At 43.6% G+C, this 25353-nt stretch overlaps 1 protein-coding gene across 8 annotated transcripts in view; it reads right to left on the reverse strand.

Annotated features, from left to right (window-relative positions):
* Positions 1-14421: 14421 nt before the first annotated feature.
* The window catches only part of ASAP1 (ArfGAP with SH3 domain, ankyrin repeat and PH domain 1), a 246538-nt gene continuing 235606 nt past the window's right edge, over positions 14422-25353 (reverse strand). For all 8 annotated transcript variants that reach the window (XM_053243643.1, XM_053243642.1, XM_053243637.1 and 5 more), the window contains 4 exons: positions 24105-24163; positions 22992-23497; positions 19425-19547; positions 14422-17338 (listed from right to left, as the gene is read on the reverse strand). In XM_053243643.1, coding sequence (XP_053099618.1) covers positions 17264-17338; positions 19425-19547; positions 22992-23497; positions 24105-24163 — 763 coding nt within the window. In that variant the 3' untranslated portion in view covers positions 14422-17263. The remainder of the gene's footprint in view (positions 17339-19424; positions 19548-22991; positions 23498-24104; positions 24164-25353) is intronic.

The following is a 25353-nucleotide window of genomic DNA, read 5'->3' on the forward strand; positions in this document are numbered from 1 at the left end:
TCCTTCCTCTCAAGTAAGGATATACTCAGCTGAGAAAAGGGCAGCCAAAGCCACAGTCTTATTCATACTTTGCGGAGGGGAGCCCCACTGCCCACAGTGGAACTTCTGAGTAAGCCTGCAAAACGTTGTGCAGTCAAATGGCCGGCGGGGATGGATCACCTTCTCTCTGAGTTAAGGCTAAAGCATTTCAAACTTTTTCATCTAGAAGAGAAAGAACGGAAGGGAAATAGGACAGAGGTTTATCTGATTATGCAGGCTGTGGAGGCGTATTTTATCCTCCCTCTCTTGTAACCCTGCAACTGGCAGGATATTTAGGACAAGAGGCAAATGAATGCCCTTCTTCATACAACCCATCATTCCTTTTATACAGAGGTTGTCAAATGCAGGCCTACTACAGAGGTTGTGGGACTCCAACTCCCATCACCCCCAATGCCACGGCTGCCCTCAGTTGAGGCAGGGGGTGATGGGAGTTGTAATCCCGCAACATGCAGAGACCCAAGTTTGAGAACCCCTGCAATGGATCGTATTTCCCGCCACAGGATGATGCTGCGATGCCCATCAGCTTAGGTGGCTTTAAAAAGGGATCGGGCAAGGTCTGGCTCTGGCAAACTAGTGCATGTTTTTCGAATATGGGCCTCTCTGGCCTTCTCCTGCTTGTGGGCTTCCCAAAGCAACTCTTTGGTCACCTTGGAAAGCAGAACACGGAACCGGATGGGCCTCTGCGTTGACCCAGCAGGACTGGAGTTCAGTGGGACTGTAGCTGAGGGAGAGAGTCCCAGGTTCAGTCCTGGGCATTTCCAGGTTGGGAAAGTTGCTGCCAGTCAGTATGGAGTCAATACTGAACTAGACAGATGAACGGTCTGACTTGGTATATGGCAACTATCTATGTTCCGACCTTCTTTATGGAATGGGGCCGTAGCTCAGTGGGAGAACATCAGCTCTGCATGCAGAAGGTGTGAGAGGTTGTTCATTTTTACCCCAGTGGGTAAAACAGCAGAGCACTAAGGAATGGGCACACACTCCAGTTGCAGAGTAGGTAGCAGAGGATGGTTTAGTTATTGCAACTCGTATTTAGAGAAACCACATGGAGATCCTTGTAGAACGAAATACGAAGTATTTATTGGTTAAGTACACTTGGATGGGAAAGACCTGAAATTAATCTAAAGGATTACATAACGAATAGGTAAGGCGAGAGAGAGAGAGATGTTTCCATCTACACTCCAGGAGGAAGGGAAGGATTGTGACTCAGCACAGGAAGTGCTGAAGAGTCAGTCTTGGGGTCATAGAGTAGAGACAGGTAAGGAGACCCTCACTCACTACCTCTACTCCCAATGCCCCTAGTGGTCATTAGGATAGTTGGTGCAAAAGGTCGATGCACTGGAACTCCATCTCCAACAGAAGGTCCTAGGTCCGGTTTCAATCCCTGGCATCATCTCCAGGTAGGGCTGGGAGAGACTCCTGCTTGAAACTTTGGAGAGCCACTGCCAGTCAGAGTGGACAGTGCTGAGCTAGATGGGTCCATCTGATGGTTGGACTCTGAATAAGGCAGCTTCCGATGTGCCTCTGACCCTTCTCACATTCTTATCAAATATCAAAAAGAGAAAGTGCTGATCATGCTCCCTCATGATCTAAGAAGAAACTGAACGTGGAAGTAATCACCTTAGCCACCGTGCCACGTAAGCACTGAAGACTTTGTACAGTCATGCATATCATACTGACTTTTCAAATTGGGTTCCCTCCCCACCAGACTTTGCCTTGTTCTTTCAGCTAGAGTACAGTAGCCTGGGTAGGGATGTGTCCCAGCAGAAATTCAACAGGTGCAGCTTCTCCAGTCACTTGCTACAGATGCAACTGTAGGGTTTCTGCCTGATACTTCTATTTAAAGCATTTATTCTATTAAAACAACCCCCAGGTGGTTCACACAGAAAAATTAAAACAAGACAATAAAAATACACAATTAAAATATTAAGCTAAAATACAAAAACATAAATATAACTAAAAAGATTTAAATACAAGCATAAAATAACCATACAAAATATAAAGAAGCAGCAGTAGAGACAATCATATAAACGCCTGGGTAAAAAGCCAAGATTCCACACGCTTTCTAAAAACTGTGATGGAGACTGAGGAGAGAATAGCCACTGGGAGAGCATTCCAGAGTCTGGGGGCAGCAACAAGGAAGGCCCTGTCCCGAGTGCACGACAGCCGAGCCTCCCTCATTGTCGGCACCTGGAGCAGAGCCCCCTCAGATGACCTCGTCAAGCGGGCAGCAACCCTTGGGAGCAGGCGGTCCCTCAGGTATCCCAGGCCCAAACTGTAAAGGGCTTTAAGGGTCAAAACCAGCACCTTGAATTGGACCCAGAAACAAACTGGTAGCCAGTGCAGCTCTTTCAAAATGGGTGTGATGTGATCCCAGCGGGCAGCTCCAGATAAAAAGCTTCTGTACAAGGCACAGTGCTTCCTCTTATAGAAGGTGTTCTGGCAGAAATTCAACACATGCAGCCAGCAGCTTCACCTATCACTCCCACAGCAAATCTTTCTCCCTTCCCCATTCAGACAGATGGCAATGCAAGGGCATTCCTGGTCCTCAGTCTGAATGGAGGAGACAGGAAGGCTCACCTGGCTGCACTCTTTTCACCTTTGTGTCCTCTGTTTAAGTCCATTTCCTCACCTGCCAATACAATGCAATAAGATGGGGAACATTGCCTAGACGCCTCAGTACATGTTGACACACTCCCTCCCCTAAAATAGCAACACAAAATTGTAAAAATGGGGTACTTTCACGATGGACTTAGAAGTCTTCCTGACCAATGCTGCCTGCCTTATTTGTCTTGACTTTAGTAGGGGTAGGGTCGGTATCAACCTGGCCAACCATGAAGCAGCAGGGAGCTCGGAGGCTGGGGGCGGCTTTGGGAGCTGGAAAGTTGGCTCTGGGGACTGTGGAGGGCTGCACTGTGAAGCAGCAGGGGTGGTCAACAGGCCCTGGCAGCGGCAGGGGGAAGCAAGGACTGTGAGACAGAGACAGAAAGACAGAGGAGAGAGAGAGAATAAAAGGAGAAAGAGAGAGAGAGAAAGATGGAGGACAGAGAGCGAGCGAGAGGGCTGGTAGGGGGGAGAGCGAGAGGGCTGTGTGGGGAGAGCGAGAGGGCTGTGTGGGGGAGAGCGCGAGCGAGAGAGCTGTGGAGGGGGAGAGAGTGAGTGAGAGAGTTGTGGGAGGGGGGTGCCATAGGCTCGGTGCACGACCACACAGATGCTCTGTGCAGGGTTAGCTTGTGTGTGTGTGTGTATAAATTCTCTAAGGCATACCTGTGGCTAATCCTGTGTGTGGCAGCTATCATGAGAGTTCACAAGCATAAGCACCACAGTGATTGGGCAGTGGAGATTCCATATGCAGATATGGAGGAGGAGCCTGTGAGAGCAGAAGCACCGTAGTGACTGTGCAGTGGGGATTTCATATCCAGATAAGGAGGAGGAGCCTGTGGCACCATGGTGATTGGGCAGTGGGGATTCCATATGCAGATAGGGAGGAGGAGGAACCTGTGATGGTTAAGGTCAGTTGGAATGCAACTGTTACTGGTCAGAAGATGTTCTTGACTGTAGAGAAGAGGGACCATATATAAAAAAAGGATAGTGGGCAGGGGTCTGTGAAGAGAGGGGTCGTGAGGGAGGAAAGAGCCCCTTCAGGAGAAGGAGACTGCTGTTGTGTGAATTAGATGAAGAAACAAGATGAATAAGGTCTGTTAACTCAGGATGTGTGGGGGGGGAGAGAGAGAGAGAAAAGAAGAGAAGAAAGACAGAGGGGAAGAGTAAGTGGAGGAGAGAGAAAGAGAGAAAAAGCAGGGAGGGGAGAGAGAGAGAAAGAAGGAAGGGCAAAGGATGGGCCCGAGCCTGTGGGGAACGAGCGGCCATGGTGGCGCCTGTTGGCAGCAAGGAAGGGCCCAGTCAACCACTGCTGCTGTTTGGGCTACCAAGGGCATTGGTGGAGGGAGGCAGGCAAGAGGCGGGCCCGGGCCTGTTAGCGGCCTCAGGGGAACGAGCGGCCATGGCCGTGGCAGCAGTGAGGAAGGGCCCGGTCAACCGTTGCTGCTGCTGCTCCTGTGGGGAGGAGCAGAAGCGGGGCTTGGGTGAGGAGGTCTCTGGGGATAGGGGGCTGCAGCTTAGGCAGCACAACGCCGTAGCCGCGACCAAGAGGGGTGAGGGGGATGGAGTAACGGGATGGAGGAGGAGGAGGAGCAGGAGTGCAGCTCAAGTGAGGGTGGAGAGATCTCTGAGGTGAGGGGGGCTGTGGCAGGGGGTGAGGGGAGCAATCAAGTGTTAGAGCACAGATGCTCTGTGCGGGTTAAGCTACTTTTTCTCACTCCACTTCATTATACAGCCACTTCCATGCCTATGCAATACGCCTTGGGGAGGTCTCCCAGGTTAAACTATTAACAGTTTGGTTTTTCAAAAGTAAATACCACTTCCTCATCCTCCCCACACCCTGCTAAAGGTCTCTTCCTTTTATAGCTCTCTCTTTTCATGTGAGACTTGCTGCTGTTATAGTTGCTTCCGCTTGACTGTGCCAAATGTTTTCAATGGGATTGGCTTCTAAGTTAAACTCTGTCCACACAACATGTTCAACACATGTACGACGAGTGTACAGTTTATATGCCAGTGCAGTTTTCCACACAGACAGCAGCAAACTATATATCTGTACCTGCATTTGAGGGCCTGTACCCACGTTCTCTTTTTAAATGAATGCAGGTGCTGTCATTTATTTATTTATTCTATACTGCCCTATCCGTCCAAAGGCTCTGGGCAGTCATGAGAGCCAGTGTGGTGTAGTGGTTAGAGTGCTGGACTAGGACTGGGGAGACCCGAGTTCAAATCCCCATTCAGCCATGAAACTAGCTGAGTTACTCTGGGCCAGTCTCTTCTCTCTCAGTCTAACCTACTTCACAGGGTTGTTGTGAAAGAGAAACTCAAGTATGTAGTACACCGCTCTGGTCTCCTTGGAGGAAAAGCGGGATATAAATGTAGTAATAATAATAATAATAATAATTCACACAAAAGCAACTGTATAGACATTTGTAGACTTGTACAACATAGTCTGAATAGGACCTCCCACACACACACCCCTTCTTTTTCAACCCCCCCCCCAAAAAAACAAATACCACCTGTGTAGCACACTTCTGGATTGTGACCTACATCCATCAGTTGTCTAGCAAGACTGAACTCTTTTGCTATTCCTAGTTAGATACTTCTTCAGTCTTGGGCTTTCCCTGCATATTGCTATTCCATCTCCATAGTTATCAGACCAACATTTTTCTACACAAGACACTGAGGTTCTGGGGCAATTGGATTGCTTGCTTTGTCAGATCCCAGAAACGGATGACCCCAAGTGCTATCTGGCATGCAGGCTTGACCTGTGTTGCTTGGAAGGTTCTGGGAATCGCAGTGGTGCAGCAGTGGGCTAACCATTTTCAGCACTAGCTCAGCAAGTTCCCAGAATTCTTTCAAAGTGGTTCTACTTCAAAACTGCTTGGAAGAGTGCATTGTGGTGACTAGAGCCTGTGTGTCATCAGTAAGCAAGCAGAAGCCTCCTTTATGGGGCCCAGTCCCAAATCCTCCTGCCTCGCCTCGCTGGTGTTTGTCTCTGCATTCCCAATCAAAAATGTCTTGCAAAAATGACCTGAGTAGGGGGAGATGCCAGGGACTGAACCGTGGACTTTCTAGACACAAAGCAGATGCTCTTCTGCTGAGCTACTGTACCATCTCGGGGGGGGGGGGGCAGAGCTGCTCGTGTTCACATCACAAATTTCACAACACTGTAAAATTTATCAGTATGAATATGATGGATATTTATTTAGCCCTTTCCAGCAAAAGTTCCCAAAGGGGTTTAAATAGATAAAATTACATACATAAAGATGGCTCCCTGTCCCCAAAGGGCTCACAAACTTAAAAAGAAACATGATAGACACCAGCAACAGCCACTGGAGGGATGCTGTGCTGGGGATGGATACGGCCAGTTGCTCTCCCACTGGTAAATAAAGAGACTCACCCTTTTAAAAGGTGCCTATTTGCTGAGTTGCAGGGGTAGAGAGTGGCGCAGCTGGGAAATGCTTGACTAACCAGCAGAAGGTTGCTGGTTAGAATCCCCGCTGGTACTATATCGGGCAGCAGCGATATAGGAAGATGCTGAAAGGCATCATCTCATACTGTGTGGGAGGAGGCAATGGTAAACTCCTCCTGTATTCTACCAAAAGAAAACCACAGGGCTCTGTGGGCGCCAGGAGTCAAAATAGACTTGACAGCACACTTTACCTTTATTTGCTCAGTTGCAAATTGTGTGTCACTAACAACTGCAGTCAATTACACCCTTGCTAACTTGATTGCTAGCATATCAATTAGAGTTTTGTTATATGTTTTGCACAATTGCCTTATGCAAAACATTGTTACTGTTGTTATTGTTTTGTTGTTTTATGGTGATTATTCCTCCTGCTTGCTATGTGCTCTCCTGCTTGCTATAGGCTGTGACAAGGTACAAACGGACATCAAACAGAGGATCCTGGACATGGAAAGCCAGGCTCTAAGTAGGGCACCTGGCTTCCTGGCCTCAGATAGTCTCAGATTCACTGTTTCCCCCCTGCTGCATATCTGACACAGCTGGAAATACCAAGCCGCAGAAGGGCTTCCACCCTTGCTTGTTGTCATGCCCTCCCTTCTGCTGTTCTGGAAGGCAAATACAGGAAGATCACATTTACAGAAAAGTTTTGCCCCTGTGACTCTGGGGAGATCGAAACCAATGAAACTGTACTCCTCTTTTGCCCCTTTTATAAAGACAGCCAAGATAAGCTCATACTCCCCTTACTTCTCAGATAGCCTGGTCACTCCAGTCAAGACTACACCAAGATGATGCTTTCGGATGAAAATCAAACCTTGACGTGCAACGCTACCAGGTTCTGCGTGGCAGTGTGCAAGATCGCTGGACCCTGATTGCCATCCCATAACCCCTTGTAGCAGATTTTACTACTGACTATTTTACATGTGGAGCCACCCAATGGTGCAGCAGGGAAATGCTTGACTAACAAGCAGAAGGTTGCTGGTTTGAATCCCTGAGGGTACTATATCGGGCAGCAGCGATATAGGAAGCTGCTGGAAGGCATAATCTCATACTGTGCAGGAGGAGGCAATGGTAAACCCCTCCTGTATTCTACCAAAAGAAAACCAGGCCCCAGGAGTCAAAATCGACTTGATGGCACACTTTACTTTACTTACTTTATTTTACATGCTCGCCCTGTTTTAGTTAGTAGTTTTACATCACATTTTAGCTATTACACCTTATTAAATATTTTATACTTTTTAGATGTTTTTACTCCTATAGATAGTTGTATCTCTATTTTATTTTATTAGTCTCCCCACAATTTTTAGAGTTGAATGTTATAAATTATAACTTCCATAGTCTATGGCATATGAATTTTTAGTAATTTGGTTGTAACTATTTAATGATTATTCAGATTATAATAATTTTAATGTGATTATGGTGATGATTCATTTTATGAAGCTGGTCATTTACCATAATAAAGATTTATGCTGGCCTTGGGCCTAAATAAACAAATACATACATACATAATAAAGATTTGAATTGATTTTACAATAGAAGTATACTTATGTTTTGGGCAGTATACAAATATGTTGAATAAATAAAATAAACTGTGCTCCTTATAGCTTTCAGACACCTAGCTAGAAATACCAGGGATGGCATGAACTGAAGGCTGTCTTTATTCCCTTGCTCTGAAGATGGCAAGAGCCGGCATTTTTGAAGAGCTGTAGACCATATGCAGAAATGGCACAATAAGGAAAGTTCCCAATCATTAACAAATAAATAAATAGCAATTTCACATTAATATCCTACTAGCAAGAGTCTACTATCTCCCCATTCATCTCAATGTCTTTAGGTAGCTAGCTGAAAGCAAGTACAACACAGTTTTTTCAAGCCATGGGAAGGAGACCATATCGGAACACAACCTTCTCCAACTCTAATGCTCTTTTCTCTTAGGTAGCTTTGCAGCTTGGAACAGTTGCTGTTGGTGTAATCTAAGGTTCTTAAACTTGGGTCCCCAGATTTGTCGGACTACAACTCCCATCATCCCCCTCCACAGTGGCCTTTGATTTGCTCCTTTTGCCATGGATGATGGGAGTCATGGTCCAAGATGATCCAGGGATCCAAGATTGAGAATCCCTGCTGAACTCAAATTGGTTGAAAAGAAACCTGTGGGTGCGATCAGAAATCAACTGCAGAAAGTTCATCTAGTGCAGTAAAGTTTGTTCTTGTAGCAGAGATTACTTGTTTAAGAAAAACATATGAATACCGGAAGCAAAGGTCTGCCTCCATTCCTCGCCCCCAAGTTTTATTTCTGTTTCTGAAGAGATTGAGTTCTGTTGTACTGAACAGAAATGCTATGAATAAATAGTCCTTTCATTGGAAATCTGATTTACTTTACTCTTTCAATTAAAGCATGTTGTTTTGATACTGCATATGGTGGTGGCAGGGGTTGAGTGTTTGGCTTTGTCATGCATGTGAAACTTAAGACATTTGTAACCTGCTTTCCCACCCTCAGGTGTTCAAAGTGACTAATGAAAAGTCCTTATTAACAAAAGAACACAGTTACTAAAAGCAGAAAGTTCTGTTATGGGGGGTGGGGGTGGGGATAGTCCTTGAGGTACTTTTCTGGCTCCAAAGGGGACCATCTCCCAGCACCTTGAATTTTACAACAGAAGTATGAATTTTACAGCAGAAGTATAGAACTGTGTTCCTTTTAGGTTTCAGACACCTAGCTAGAAATGCCAGGCATTCAAGCTCTCAAAGTTCCCTTCACCACCACTATAGACTAGAAGGTTTAAATGCAAGCATCAACCTCCAAACCTGAACTCTGCCACACAAAACTTTCATCACTGGGCGGTTAACAATAACATATAACAAATTAAAATATACACAAAAATCTTAAAACAATTCAGGGAATCTAAAAATTAAAAACAGATTAAACCTTAAAATTTTAAAAAGCTGAAAAAGCTTGGGTGAAGAGGTGGGTTTTCAAGTGCTTTTTAAAAATGGTGAGAGATGGGCAGGATCGTATTTCAGTAGGAAGCACATTCCACAGTCTCAGAGCAGCAACCGAGAAGGACTGTCTCCATGTGGCCACCTGCTGAGCTGGAGGCAACTGGATACCGACCTCTCCAGACAACCTCAATGGGCGGTGGGGCTCATAACGAAGAAGACATTCTATTAAATACCCAGGGCCTAAGCTGTTTAGGGCTTTATAGATTATAACCAGCACTTTGTATTTTGCCCGGAAACCTATTGCCAGCCAGTGTACTTCTATCAGCAAAGGAGTGATGTGGTATCTCCACAATGACCCAGAGATCAACCCGGCTACTGCATTTTGTACCAACTAGAGTTTCTGGACTACGTACAAAGGCAGCCCTATATAGAGCACATTACAGAAGTTAAGTCAGGAGGTTACCAACATATGTACCGCTGTTTTGAGGCCGTTCATCTCAAGAAATGGGCGCAGCTGGCGTATCAGCTGAAGCTGATAGAAAGTCCCTCTGGCCAGCGCCTCAACCTGAGATACCAGGGAGAGGTGTGGATCCAGAAGCACTCCTAGACTGCGTACTTGTTCCTTTTGGGGAAGCGTGACCCCATCTAGAACAAGTGGATCAAAATTGTTTCTGGAGTTCTGACCACGCACAGTAAGTACCTCTGTCTTATCTGGATTCAGTCTCAGTTTATTCTCCCTCATCCAGCCCATTACTCCTTTCAGGCAGGTATTTAGGGAGGTTATGCCATCTGCTGATGATGCTGACATGGAGAAGTAGATCTGGGTGTCATCGGCATACTGATAACACCCCTCACCAAATCCCCCGATGATCTCTCCCAGCAGTTTCATGGATGTTAAATGGTATTGGAGACAGTATGGAGCCCTGAGGGATGCCATACATTAGCTCAGATTTCGAAGAGCAACAGTCTCCAATCGACACCATCTGGAATCTGTCTGAGAGGTAGGAGCGGAACCACTGTAAAACAGTGCCTCCCACCCCCAGCTCTCTCAGACATTCCAGAAGGATACTATGGTCAATACTATCAAAAGCTGCCAAGAGATCCAAAAGGACCAACACTTCCTCTGTCAATTCCCAATTGGAGATGATCCATCAGGCCGACCAAGGCAGTCTCCACCGCATAGCCCACCCCAAAGCCAGTTTGAAATGGGTCAAGATAATCAGTTTCCTCCAAGCCTGGAGCTGGGAGGCCACCACCCTCTCAATTACATTGCCCAGCCACGGAAGGTTGGAGACAAGCCTATAGTTGCTCAATTCTGAGGGATCTAATGCATGTTTCTTTAGAATAGGTCTAATAATTGCCTCCTACAGAATAGCCTGGTGGGAGAAGCTGAGACCAGGCTGGGCTACTAGTCTCAGTGATGCACACCAGTTCAGCCCTTTCATCCACAATCAAATAATGGATGAGTTCGGGCTTATTCTGGACTGACCTGGCATTACAAAGGAGCAAGGTGAGGCTAAGTGGGTTGTGGGCAGTGCTCTCCGAGGTCGAAGAGCTGGCAGAACAGCTGGAGGGGGAGACAACTATTAAATTTCTGACTTTGGCCTGTTGACCTGCCCACGTTACTTCTTCTATTCCCCACCACCACTGGAATACCTACCCCACAGTCAACGAAGGCGCCCCGCTCTCCCCATCTCTAGACAAACGCAAATGCATTAAAAACTAACTTCAACCAAATCTCAATAACAAAGCCGGCAAACCAGCTGTTGCAGCTCCTAAAATAGCTGAAAGGAATATAGTATGCCCCAGCCCTCAGTCCCGCACCAAAGCCCGCCCCCTTTGGTGGTGGGCTTTGGTGGCATGTGCCAGCGGCTGCGCCTGCTGCTCGCCCTTATAAGGGCCAGGAGTTCAAAAGCTTTACCTGTGTAGCTCCCACCTACTACCAAACAGGCCAGCCCTCCCAGGTGCAAGAAGTCACAGCATCATTAAAGTGAGCTCACACACCACAGAGCTGGTAGCAGCCTGCAAAAGGGAGAAGCACAAGAAGAGCTGTTGCCAAAAATCCCTCTCGCCCATCCAAGGAAACGGGGCGGGGGAGGGGGGTTGAGGAAGAAGGCCAGATGGAACTGACTGCTTACCCCAACAACGTGCCTTCAGTCACCTCCTGGGCTGCGCCTCGGTGCTGCTTGCCCTTATAAGGGCCAGGAGCTCAAAAGCCTGACCCGTATAGCTCTCACCTACCACCAACCAGGCCAGACGTCAATGCCAGAAGTCTCATGCAAACTCCTTTAACCCAGATAAGCAGCCGTATTGGTTGAAATGTTCTCCAGCTGCTGTGATCTTCCAGTTGTACTCTTCTGCAGACCAGGCTGTTCAGATCTAGTAGAATGGTATGAACTGGTTTACAGGACTTATACACAGGGTTAGCATCTGCATATCTCTCTCTCTCTCTCTCTCTCTCTCTCTCTCTCACACACACACACACACACACACACACACACACACACACACACACACACACACACACACACACAGAGTGTTCTGGGCTTTGACACATTTCAGAGGGGCTCTGTAGTTTCCTCCTCCTGCTTATGAAGGACCAAGGGGTTTTAAGCTATGTCAGTTCTACCATATCAAATTTAATTTCTCCTCCTCCCACTAAAATGTTCTGAATGGGTTCTGCTTGCAGGTTTTTTTCCTGGCTCATCCTGTTTTTCTGTGTTGGCGCAGATCTGCGGTCACCCCCTTCCTCCATGGCCATGCTGAACATGCACTGTGTGTGACACCTTTGTACTAAATGGCTATCTACGAGGCAGAATGGTAATAGTGACCCCATGGCCATTCAAGCCTTTCTGCAAAAGCGCACTTCTGCAACTGAAGCTAGGAAGGTACAACCATTACTTAAGAGGAGAGATGCACATCCTGTCATGCTTGGTGGTGAAAGATCACCGTTCTGCTTCACAGTAATCCAGAAGCACCATGACTCTCTCATTTTCCTATCTGCAACTACAAGGTAGAATACGTACCACGGTATTCAACTTCCGAATAGCCACTAGACAGACTGTTCCAGCAGAAGCAACTTCTGCTTTTCTTGGATGGCCTAATTCCTGCTTTTAGACGTTTTAGCTGCTTCAAGTATAGTGAACTTATTCCTCCGAGTTGGGGCAGTCATTTAAAAAAGGAGCACAGTGAGTGTAATGGCTTGCTGTAAAGCCAAGTGGATCACAGAATGAAGCCAATATATTGGCTGAGAGTTTGTTTAGATCCTGTATATTGTAAAGGCAAGCCGCTCAGCAGTGCAAGCATAATCACACCAATAAAGTTTGAGGAAGATGGTGCAAAATGCACAGCAGCCAAACTAGCTCAAGGAAGGCAATGCACCGAAAATGGATCTATATCTCTGAGAGGCCCGTTCATGATCACAAGAGCAGGAATATGTTTTCGGTCACCTGAGTGTTATAAGCCAGATAAAATGTGTGTAATAAACTAATCCCACCAGTACACACTAGGGACGTGCACGGAATCAGTGACTGCTGGTTTGAAGAGGGGTGTGTGTGTGGGGGGGTAGCTTTAAGGACTGGGGAGGGTGTCCTTGTACCCCAGTGTGTTTCCCCTGCCAGAGTTGTTCTCAAAAACAGTCCTGCCGGGGCGGCAGCCTACCGCCTTGCTGCCCCTGTACATCGTGGACCGGAAGAGGCCGCTGCACATGCAACGTGCACATGGCGCTTGCTCACACGTCACAACATGTGCACACAAAGTGGCCACTTCCAGTCCACAACGTACTGGGGCAGCAATGAGGTACGCTGGCGCCCTGGTGGGACCATTTTTGAGAACAGCTCCGGTGGGGGAAATTCACAGGGGTGTGTGTGTGTGTGGCAGGGGATGGTGGTAAACCCTCCCCAGTCCTTAAAGTTATCCCCCCCAACTTTGAACTGCTGGTCTTTCAAACCGGTTCCGTGCACATACCTAGTACACACACTGAAGTCCAATAGCTATACTGCTCTGATAGACAACTGCCATCTGCAATGGGAGTTGCAGCTTTGCTTTGAGTGCATAAAGTGTCCTCAGATGCTGGGCCAAGCAGAGCAAGTGGTGTAATGATAAACTGTCCAGTATGAGTCTCCCTTCTCTCACTCCTCAGAGGTGGATGATGACAGGATGTTGGCAAAGGTAAAGTGTGCCATTGTGTCGGTCTCCACAGAGCCCTGTGATTGTCTTTGTTAGAATACAGGAGGGGTTGACCATTGCCAACTCCTGTGCAGTACGGGATGATGCCTTTCAGCACCTTCCTAGATTGCTGCTGCCCAATATGTGTTTCCCAAAGTCTGGGAAACATACCAGCAGGGATTCGAACCAGCAACCTCTGGCTTGGTAAGTCAAGCCATTTCCCCAGGTGGGAAATTGCGCCATTAGGTCGCTTAGGATGTTGCGAGAGGCTGGATTGTCTATCTAATCAGGCATGGACCCTGCAATACCTTTGGATCAGGACATGTTGCTCAAGACAGGGAACAGAAGTGGAGACAGCAATTACTGCTAAGTAGCACTAAACATTCAAGAATAAACTAACTGCTATATGCAGGGTTTTATGTTTGCTTGTTTTTAGCCGAGTTCAGGCAGTCAGAGTGGACTGCACGGTACATCTCCTACTGAACGGATTCAGATGATCACAGACCACTCCTTTCCCCACCTCCATTTTCTAGTTCGTGGAAAGTGAGCATACATGCAAGACTCAAAAGTGGTTATTGCACAACCACCACAAGTATGTGAAAAGCATGGCCTTGTGAATTCACCAAAACTAGTATTTCACATCAGTGCTATAAGAAATGCTTTGATTTTTGCACTGGCAAAGGAAGACAGCAGAAGTCTGGGCGTCACTTGGGAGCTGCTTTTAAGGAGCAAAAGGCAAACTAGTGTTTAGTACAGGGTTGGCACAACTTTGGCTCTCCAGCTCTTTGGGGGCGACAACTCCTTTCACCCCCAGGCACAGTGGCCAGTAGTCAGTTATTATGGAGGCTGCAGTCTAATATTTGCAGGACCACCAAAATTGTGGACTCCTGGTTTAGTACATACTTACAGTAGAGTTCACTGGTAGTTAAATGAGCCCACAAAAGAACTCTAGTACAGCTCAGTGCCCACAAGGATCTGTTAAGACAACTGTCGGGATCCATTAAGCATTATACCCTCAGTTGTACAGATATGTGTATGAATACTGGATAAACTGGTATGCTTCTCTTGTGGCCTCATCCTTAATTGCAGAAATCCTCACGTTTATTGAACATGCATGAGAGATAAACACACAGGCTCTGTACTTTTTTGCCAGCAAGAACTCCCCCTGCCCCCATAATGAACTCCACTTGATAAAAGGCCACAGATGTCTGGGATCAACTGAATACATTTATTTAAAAGCAATTTTAAATATTAAAAAAGTAGAAATTAACACATACAGTACTCAAACTGTCACATTAAACACATGTGAGGAGACAAGGGTACTGATGTATGATGATCTAACATTCAAATGAGACTTCAGCTTCTGCCTAGTGGCACTACCAGATCCGCTTTCTATACATGTTGATGTACGATGTCATAAAAAAATAAATAGCAATTGCTGTTCAACAGTAAAATAACACACCATTTGCAGAACATACTTCCCTCTCCTGGGGGGAAAACCCCAAACACAGATTTCCCAAATATGTCATGTACAAAACTGCAGATAGTGGCTCTGAGTTTAAATATAATACTGTACTTAAACTCAACCTATATATCACACATTGCATTTTAATTCTCCTATGGATTCTCAAATCACCCAGAATAGTCAACTCTTGTTCCTGATGGAACTAATTTTATTTCTTTTAAAAAATTCATATTATACTACTTCAAAAAGCATACAAAATAATAGACATTTGACTCTACATCATTTTACACTTCTGGAGCTTCTTTGTATGGTTTGCTTTTTCTTCTTAAGCCAGTGGATTTTGAGATCATTTAAAAATAATTGACAAAAAAGGTAGATCCGTTTTGTTCTTTAATGAGTCTGAAACTCACTGCATTAATGAGCAATATGGAATGCTAAGTCATGTTTTGTTCTGACTTTTGTAGAAACAGCGTGAGTCTGAAAACACTGAAATAGGTAACACTGCAGAGTGATACCAGGAGGCTCTAGCTCATTTGTATATTTATATCTTTTAACAAAATGTGTCATGATGCAGATGAAGCAGTTGTTTAGAAACCACCTTCCAATAATAGCTGATAAATATTTTGCTATTCTTCATGCAAGATTTTTAAAAATTGATTATGTTTTGTAGGTTAACCATTTAAATAAAAAAATAAATATTCACTGAGTACAGGTTTGTAAAACATCAAAAGCAAAAGCTTTAGGGAGATTAATTTGAATTTGTGCTTTTGTGAAATGAAACTTTTTGACGTGAAGTCAGGCACAAGAATCTGCTGTAAAGGAAAAGAAATGCTATTGCCAAAGTAATTGTTTAAGCCATATTGCATGCCAGGCAAACCTAGCAAACAGACATAATATGTGTTCCATTGATCATAATCAAAGCAAGAGCACTCTGTTTTGCTGATGATAAAAAATAAATTGTATAGATCATAATGAGTATATCCCTAATACATTAAGTGTGTTGATTAGGATAGAGAACAATGTTATAGCTGCAAGTAATGCATTTCCTGGTAATGCAGTCTGAAAACTACTAAGCGATCACATCAACACATATCATTCCTAAGTTATTAAGTTTGTGGTTCCATGATTATTGGCAGATGCTCAGGGTTATAGGGATGTACATGAAATTTGCCCGAATCAGATCTGAATTAAAATCAATTCAATTTGGAACCACTGAACAGAGTGGAGATTCATTTGAATAGATTCAAATTCACCTGAATTTGAATCGAGTTGAATTGAATTTGAGCAAATTTACCCAAATTCAAATAGATTCAAGCGAATCTCCACTCTGTTCAATGGTTCCAAATTGTATCAATCTGAATTCATTCAACTCAAATTCGGGCAAATCTTGTGCACATCCCTAGAGATCAACCCTGAATCATAATTAGTATTCAATAAAGGCAAATGTAATTCCAGATATTATTGTCTGGTTTCTCTATTTAATAGCTGGCCATTTGCAGCCAAGGTTATCTTTTACACTAATTTCCATAATCATTTTAACTGTTTCAATTTTTCGAAGCAATAATAAAGTGAATATTATGACTTAATATCCTCCAATGGTTTGAAGGCTTGTGGGGAGAAAAACCATGAAATCCTCCACAAGTTATTTTCTAGGTGAGCCAATTGGTTAGAAAACAAATACTCATATAAGCTAATCTTTCAATCTGGGTAGATTGAAGCAGTTCATCACAAAGTTGTATTGCTGAGAGATGACTATAACATTCCTGCATGAACAGAGGTTGCAAGGAATTATCTGAATGCATGCAAATGAGAATGGACGATTTTTCTTACAAGTCTCTAGTTCAATGAAAGGAAACCTCCAGCCAGAAGTCCCAGATGCACTCCTTCATTAGATATGAGTAATTTTTATTAAAGAGTTTCAGATGGTGTTAAGTGAGGTAAATATCACAGGGAGAAACTGTAACTACATAATACAAACATGAAATGCTGTTCACACACCATAAAATACTACTGATTATCTGTAGCGTCAGTGAATATTTCTTTTGTTTGATGCATACATTGAACACTTTCTTTAACAAATACCAAGGAAGTGGATTTCACAAGCTGTAAATTGTGTATATTTGTAGCTGTAAACTGGGCTGTAAATGAGCCAAAGCAATTCATTTTGAAAACGGAATCTAACTCTCTGCTAGTTACCTATTTTAAGAATACTGACTTATTAGGAATGGTAATTTCTGTACAGTTAAACAGGATTGAATGAGACCAATCATATTTGGAGAGTTGGTAGTTCAAACACACAAAGAGATGTAAGTGCTTGATGCCAGGGATGGCTTGAGCAAACCCAATAAGGCGTGCCAGGTCCCAAGGCTACCATAATACTGGCAAAGGCAGAGTAATACCTTCTATTTACAATACAAGTACAAGTCACCCCAGAGGATGAGCCATCATGAGTCCTTGTTCTGTAACAGCAGTTATATACACATATATATCCACAATTGTGCACAGAAATACAGGGAGGCAGCAGCTGTTTGCTTCGTGCTAAAAGCCCGTCTTGCAGGAAGGATGTGCAATGCTCAAGTTTCCGATTTGACTTAGTCGGACATAATGTGGACAAAGGATACTGGGAAAACCCCCTTCCTCTCTGGCTGTCCTTCAATGTGGCCAATCTGTAAAGAAGAGAAACCAACACTGTTTTGGAGGCATCACTTGTTCCACAGGACACACTCTTTCAATTACTAGCCAGTACTTGCACAGGGCATATCATGTGCTAGTCAGTCAATAGTTTTATGCTTCAGCAACATTTACATGAATCTCCACCATTTACCCACTTTTTATCAGTTAGTATACCTAATTGATTTCAAGTACTTCCACATGTGGGCACCACTTATGTACCAATATTAGGATCACGTTACTGAAATGCCTACTGAATACAGTTGCTGTAACAATGGGAAAGCAGGCTAGATTAATAGCAGCAACCACCATAAATATTCAGAGCTCTAGATTTCCCCCCTGTCTTCAAAACACACAAAGAGAAACTGCTGAGGGACAAGTAGGTAGTTGCTCCACGAAACAATGAGCAACAGCTTTCAAATGTCCCAAAGTGGCCCAATAATTGATGACGGAGGAGTCAGAACCCAATTTGAAATGATCTGGCATACTTTCAAGCATTTCAGGCAGTCACCAACTTTCTGAATTAGACATAGGCCTGGTTCACACAGATTCCCACCTTGGTGTGGGCTCACACAATCAAGCTAATGTCTGTAACCCATACTAAACCTAGATTTTAATGACTGCACAAGCCAGGTCATTCATAGATAGACAGACAGACAGATAGATAGATTCTGGTCACATGTATGCTAGCTATATGCCTTTCCCTTGTTAAGCTTTTCCTTAATAATATGCACAGATAAAACCACTAATAATATGCACAGATAAAACCACTTCAGAACGCTGAACGATGTACAGTATACACATTCAATTTTTGCCCCTCCGAGGTCTTGTCCAATTGGCTTTAGGGGGCTGTGTCACTCTTTAAGCTCTATCCAGTTCCTCCTCCCAGAGGGGTGACAAAGAATGCTTCTATGGATGTGTGTATGGCTGTTGTGGACACCCATGACGTCACATGAACCCAAGCAACACTCTCTACTGCCATGTCTTCAACCATTTTGCAAATATTCTTAAAGTTCTGTATATCTTTTTAGAGAGGTAAAGGCATAATGCTTATTTGAATTAATTTGGCTTTTTTCTTTTCTTTTAATAATTTTTATAAAGGGAAAAGTGCAAGGCTGTTCCATGCTCCCACAGCAATGCTCTGCAGTGCCTTTGTGAGAAAAAACACCTAATATCTGAAATTACAGTTGATGAAATTTGGCTGTTCTTAAGAAAGCAGAATGGTACTTACGATAGGCAGCCAACCTTAAGAAACTGCAAAAATGGATGCTGACTAGCTGTTGCTCCTGTGTAAGACAGCTCAGGTTCTGTTTTAAGGCAGCATACAGGGGTCTGTTTGAACTATGATCCTGGCACTTGCTGTATGGCCAGAATTCAAAAAGCTATTTTAGGCATGCACAGTTGGATTCTTTTTTATTTTATTTTATTTGAAGAGCAGACCCCAGTGTCTTGTCACAGATTTTGCCATATACCATCTGGATATCCTGTTGTAGAATATCTGAAGTACCACAAAGCATGTAGAATTGCTTGTGTGGTTCTTTGGATGTTAGTCTAAATATTTCTAGTCACACCAGTGCAAAATTGTTCCTAGCTGTTAATAGGATATTGTTTTATAGCTGTTAATAGGATATTGTTAATAGGATATTGTTTTATCTGGCAACACTTTTTCTGCCCAAAAGTATGTTTTATGTTCAAAGTCCAACCCAGTGCAGCACTGTCCTCAGTTGCCACACTTGTGCAATGTTCTGCTGCACAAGGAAAACAAGTGATCCTGCACTGTACTATTCACTTTGCCTTACACAGGATCAAGCCGCTTTGATTCAATCCACCATCCAGTGAAATAAATGGCAAAATGCACACTGATTTAAAATGGAATTGCACCCAATTCTTACTGCAGATTCTTATGCTACAGAGTGCAATTTGAAGTTATTAACAAGATTAGAAAGACAATTAGTAATGTGGCATGTACCCAAATGATACTGCTACACTGTAAAGTAAAACAGATCAACCATCTCAGCAAATATTGGATAACATGTAAAACTGTGTGATGGAAAAAGTTATTTAAAGTAGGAAGATACATACCCACCACTCTTGGTCCTCTTCACCTGTTACAATAATAATTTCTCCTTCAACAAACGTAAGCTCATCATCATTATCTGCTTGGCAATCATAGATTGTCTTCACTCTTCGAACTTTGTTTTTCCCCTTAAAAAAAGATATTTCATAGTTCAGAAAGTTAAAAGGTATAGCTGATATATTGTGCCTTAGTTACTGTTTGATACAATAAGAGCAAAACCACAGAGTATGGCACTATGTTTACGTCCTTATCTAGAATTTGCCATTTCTTTTAATTAGATTTGTATTTTAAAATTCAATTTGAATTCTTATTGTGTAGTTTTTAAACGGTGTGTGTGTGTGTGTGTATAGATAGATAGATATGTCCATTATGAATGAATAGCTTTATTACGATCATTGATCAGTTATATATACAAACAGATGATATTACATTCAGATAAGAAATAAATCATACAGAATACACCAACACAGAAGCCTCATGTAACAACATCTAAAAACAAGGGCTGGAGGTGAGCTGTTGATGGATCTTAACAGCAGCTGCACAAAATTTGGCAATCTTCTAGGTGGTAGAAGGTTTCTTATCTACAAGGAGGAGTATGGCATAAAATTCAGCTGTCCAGCCGGGAAAGTGTGATAGCAAGGGAGAAATAAAATGGCGCTATCATCATAAAAAGGACAAAACAGCAGCACATGGGGGACAGATTCGACCTCATCTGAGCCACAGGGGCATAACCGACTTGCCAGAGGGGTTTTCAAAAACCGTCCAGATAAAACCACTGATGGTAAGGTATCATATCTTAAATCGTTCTGATGTTCAATGTCCAACACCCTCTGTTAGAGGATCTCCTTGGCCCGACTGTAATCTAATAATGACAAATGTTCAGCAGAGAGGCCAAGTGATGACAATTTACCCATCAGTGATTGTATCCAGGTGGATTGAAACCTATCAACATAAGAGGGATCAATCCCTGAGGGGAGAAATGTACCCTAAGCCAATAACTAAGGATTAAAATCCATGTTTTGTTTCCACCCTCTGGAGCCCATTTCCAACCTCAACATTGTGCTGGAGATACATTGAGGGGCCCTGAATACTGCTCTAAGTAACTTAGACTGGATTATCTCCAGTGGCCTATAGTTAGGGTAGGGGCCCAGATGTGCACCATACAAAAGTTGGGCCAATGATTTATGATAACCTCTCCACCTTTGGAGCAAAAGAATCTTAACGTTGCTGAAGCACTTCGTTGTGCCTGTTGGGCAACGACATGGGCCTTCTATGTCCCAGTGGCATGAAAAACTACACCCAGATATTTAAAATGACTGACCTGCTCTATACGATGGCCTTCTATATGCCAGTTAAATCTTTTAGACCATCACTTTGGATTTCTGGAAGTTAATTATCAAGTGGTTGTTGCAGTCAGTTGCCAAGAGCCTAAGTGCTCTTCTAAGGCCCACCGGAGTTTGTGAGATGATAGCAGCATCATCTGCATACAGCTGGATTGGGATAGCTGCGGCCACAATAGTTGGGAGAATGTAGCGCTGGACTGGAGAGATTATTAGCTACGGTATTTATATAAAGACTGAACAGGGAGGGTGCCAAAATGTACCCTTGCTTAACTCCTTTACTAGTGGTTATTAAATGTGAAAGTGAGCCTTAAGGGTTACATCTCACTTTTACACTGGTGTTATCATAGAGCTTCTGAATAAGAAAGAGTAATCGCCTATTGATATTAGTGTCTCTGAGTTTTCCCCAGAGGCTTATCCTTGAGATTGAATCAAAGGCTGCTTTGAAATCTTCAAAGGCCACATACAAGGAAGACTTAGGTTTGTTGCTATATTTTTCAATCAGATGGTGTAATACCAGGGCATGGTCCATGGTTGACCGCCCTGTTCTAAAACCAGTCTGTTCATCACCCAAAATACCTTCAGTCTCCATCCAGTCTTGCAACTTCCAATCTAAATGCCTTGTGTAAAGCTTATTCACAACACTCAGAAGGCTAATTGGGCAATAGGTGGCAGGATCACATCTATCTCCCTTTTAAAATATGGGCACTTTTATGGCTATGCCCAAGTCTTCAGGTATGCACCCAAATCGACCTATGCATGTTTTTAAATGTTTTGTAAACTGCTTTAAGACTATTTTAATGAAAGGCAGTATAAAAATTTGATTAAATTAATAACAGTAAATGAATAAATTTCAAATATTGAGCCAATCAGTGCCACCACAATACTTGATATTAGTTCAGAAAATTAAGTTTTCCAGTTTTTCTAAAACTTAACATCAAGGTTCATGAAAGCAACATTACCTGCTACCTAAAGCACAACTGAAAATCAACCACTCTGATCCACAGAATCGCAGAAGCAGCAGGTACATAAGAACAGCCCTACTGGATCAGGCCCAAGGCCTATCTAGTCCAGCATCCTGTTTCCCACATTCGCCCATCAGGTTCCTCAGAAGCCCACAGGCAAGAGGTGAGGGCATGCCCCCTCTCCTGCTGTTACTCCCCTGAAACTGGTATTAGGGGCTTCTTGTCTCTGAGTCTGGAGATGGCCAATAGCCATTAGACTAGTTGCCAGTGATAGACGTGTCCTCCATGAATTTGTCTAAGCCCCTTTTAAAGCCATCCATGCTAGTGGCTATCATCACATCATTTGGCAAAGAATTCCACAGATTAATTATGCATTGTGTGAAAAAGTATTTCCTTTTGTTGGTCCTAAATTTCCTGGCAATCAGTTTCATGGGATGACCCCTGGTTCTAGAGTTATGTGTGAGAGAGAAATTTCCCTCTGTCCAATCTCTCTACGCCATGCATAATTTTATAAACCTATCATGTCTCCCCATAGCCACAGGGATTCACAGTGTGAACAAACCAACCTCATGGTTCACATAAGCATGTGGATGGATACAGAAAGACACAAGAGGAGGTCATTAGATGCATTCTTCACCCCCGCCCCACCTCCCCCAGCAACATAATCTGTTGCATGCTCAGCACAGCAGATCTGCTAGATCAGAGTACCTATTAACCCTGCAGTGCAGAGCAGGCCCTGTAGAATATTTATTGTTACATTTATGATCTGACCATATGGTCCTAAAACCATATGAATATTATCCTGGTTATCAATCCTGGTTAAATGTTGTTTAACCACAATGGTTTGATGAAGATTGTCTGGGAAATCTGTGTTCTCACATCCAGCTCTGTGGGGCTCAGCAATCCTGGCTAACTCTTTAACCAGGAATACCATGACTGTGGGAACGCAGTCAAGTTAACCATTTTGATTAAACAAGCTAAGGCAATTTTGATCTCTTCCTCACTACTTTAACTCTGAAATATTTGTCATAATTTTTCATATAGGCCAATATATAGGCCTGTTTAACGTGAGCCAAGAAGCAGTGGAGAAATCCAAGTTCAACAACTTAAGGGAAAATGTATTCAAAAAGTATGTCTAAGAAGCTTCACTGCATAGACAACACTTTTTTAAATCTACAACTCTATAGGATTGTACAAGTTCTTTAGAAAAGTTGACAGCAGCAACAACAAAGTTTTACTGCAATGTAAGAGAAAAATCTCTACCTACCACATTAATTTTTCTAGGAAGTGGCACTGGGGTATCTGGCAATGCATGTGTCACGTCGTTGGAGTCTTCCGAGGCTTGCTTTTGGATGGTCCCTCTAGACTGTACCTTTGGAGAAAGATCCACAGAAAGCGACTTCTGATTTGCCTCTGAGAGTAGAGGCTTTGGCGATAGGTCTCCACCTGGAGTTTTAGCCAAAACTTCTCCTAGTTGAGGCTTTGGCGGAAGGTCCTTCATTTGTGGCTTGGGAGGTAAATCTGCAAGCTGTGGTTTTGGTGGCAGATCTCCTAGTTGAGGTTTTGGAGGCAGTTCTCCTGGCTTTGGGGGCAAATCTCCAATTTGAGGTTTCTGGGATAGTTCCAGAGGCTGAGGCTTTGGGGGCAAATCTCCAGGTTGTGGTTTCTGTGGCAGATCAATAGAAAGTGAAGCTGATTTCTGAAAGATTTCCGAATGTTGACTGGACTTATCTATCGAGGGAAGATGAATTGTTTCTATTTTTCTTAGTGCCACTGAAATAGAAAGCAAATTAAATTAAACAGGGTTCAGAGCGAGTCATAGTTTCCCTTTATTTCCATAAATATTTCACAGTCCTGCTGCTGCCACCAGTTACCCTTTAATGCCACCGTGGGGCTATCCCAGATACTTGCCCTGGCCCAAGACTAGCAACAGAACTGAAGGTGTCTCTGCAGCTTCTAAGCACAGTCCTGTTTAATGCAGGGCATTGCTATGGTGGCAACACACATGGCTCTTTCATTCTCCCTACTGACCAAAGAGGCATGTGGGGCAAGATTCATGTAAAGGCAGGGCTGCAAGCCAGCAACTATGTTCCTAGTTCTTGCCTCTCCCAGTGTTGAAGTGTCCTAAAAAAACAACCCAGAATTTACAAAGCACCTCACACTGAATAATAGTTTCTCTCCAATATGTTAAAATTTATCCTTTCAAATGCAAGTCCAAACACATACAGCAACTAGGCTAGGAAAGATCTGTGCCCGAGAGTTTAAGGAAGCAGCTGAAAATGCTGGACTAGATGGACCAGTGGTCTGATTCTGTGTAAGTCAGCTGAGAGTATGAGCGTGCACAAGCAAGTTGAGTCCCACAATGTGAAATATCCATTACCTTTTTGAGGTAGTTTAGGAAGAACTCTTGGGCCCAGTGCAGTCTTTGCAGTACCAGTGCTGATAAACAGATACATGAAAGGTTACAACTTAATAACTCTATAATGAAAGATCCAAATGGCATCAGCTCTAGGCATAGTTTCACAGGGGAAATATTTTTCACAGAACAGATCAGAAGCTTCACAGTAGTGTTGACAGTGGGCTTTCCTTATTCAAACAGAAGAAAAGCAGTATAAACTCAACACAGCATTATGGTTGCACACAGCAGATGTGGTTAACAATGTCTGGGTGTATATATATATATATATATATATATATATATAGAGAGAGAGAGAGAGAGAGAGAGAGAGAGAGAGAGAGAGAGAGAGAGAGAGAGAGAGAGAGAGGAAAGGGGTTACTGAAAGAATATGAGAGTACACATCGTGAGCCATTCAAATTAGAGGCCACAAGAACAGATGTAAGAACTCATAATGGAGCACCTAAAAACCTTGTTCCTGTTCAGTTTTCTCTAAAATAGTAAAGATTTTTTTTAGTAACCTATGAATTAATAGCAGAGAAAGGCAACATGGTTTTGTTTTTTTTAAATTGACTAATTCCCTGCTACCAAGATGTTTTCCTTCTCTTCCTCTCTCCCAAAGAAGCTATTAACCACATGGGCGGAAAGGTAGATCACACAGATACCTGTGTGAATACAAGCTTTACATTACCTGACCTTAGGTCTTGAAAAAAGGCAATAATAAGTAGTGAAATGGCACCAGTCAATAAGAATCTAAGAATAGCCCTGCTGGATCAGGCTCAAGGCCTGTCTAGTCCAGCATCCTGTTTCACACAGTGGCCCACTAGATGCCTCTAGGGAGCCCACAGGCAAGAAGTATGTGCAGGCCCTCCTGCTGTTGCTCCCCTACAACTGGTATTGAGGCATCGTGCCCCTGAGGCTGGAGGTAGCCTGCAGCCACCAGCCTATGTGAAGGGAGTTTGTTTCATAGAACATGCAAACCCCACTCCATCTGCAGTCTAAAGTGACACAGTGTAGGGAAAGTGTTCCTACTTGGTTCCGCGTTGCCTTTCTATGCAGGGAATATATTACAAGGAGGGTATACAACTAGCATGCCTCACTTGTCCTCTGAAGCGGTACAGTCCATGCTACCACCTCAGGACTGTGCTACCTCATTATGCTTCTCCATAGGCCCATTCACACATAGTGTTCAACATTTGTATACTCATACAAATGTTGAGTATACACAGGTACA

The sequence above is a fragment of the Hemicordylus capensis genome, chromosome 4 (genome assembly GCF_027244095.1).
Source record: "Hemicordylus capensis ecotype Gifberg chromosome 4, rHemCap1.1.pri, whole genome shotgun sequence".
NCBI classification, from domain to species: domain Eukaryota; kingdom Metazoa; phylum Chordata; class Lepidosauria; order Squamata; family Cordylidae; genus Hemicordylus; species Hemicordylus capensis.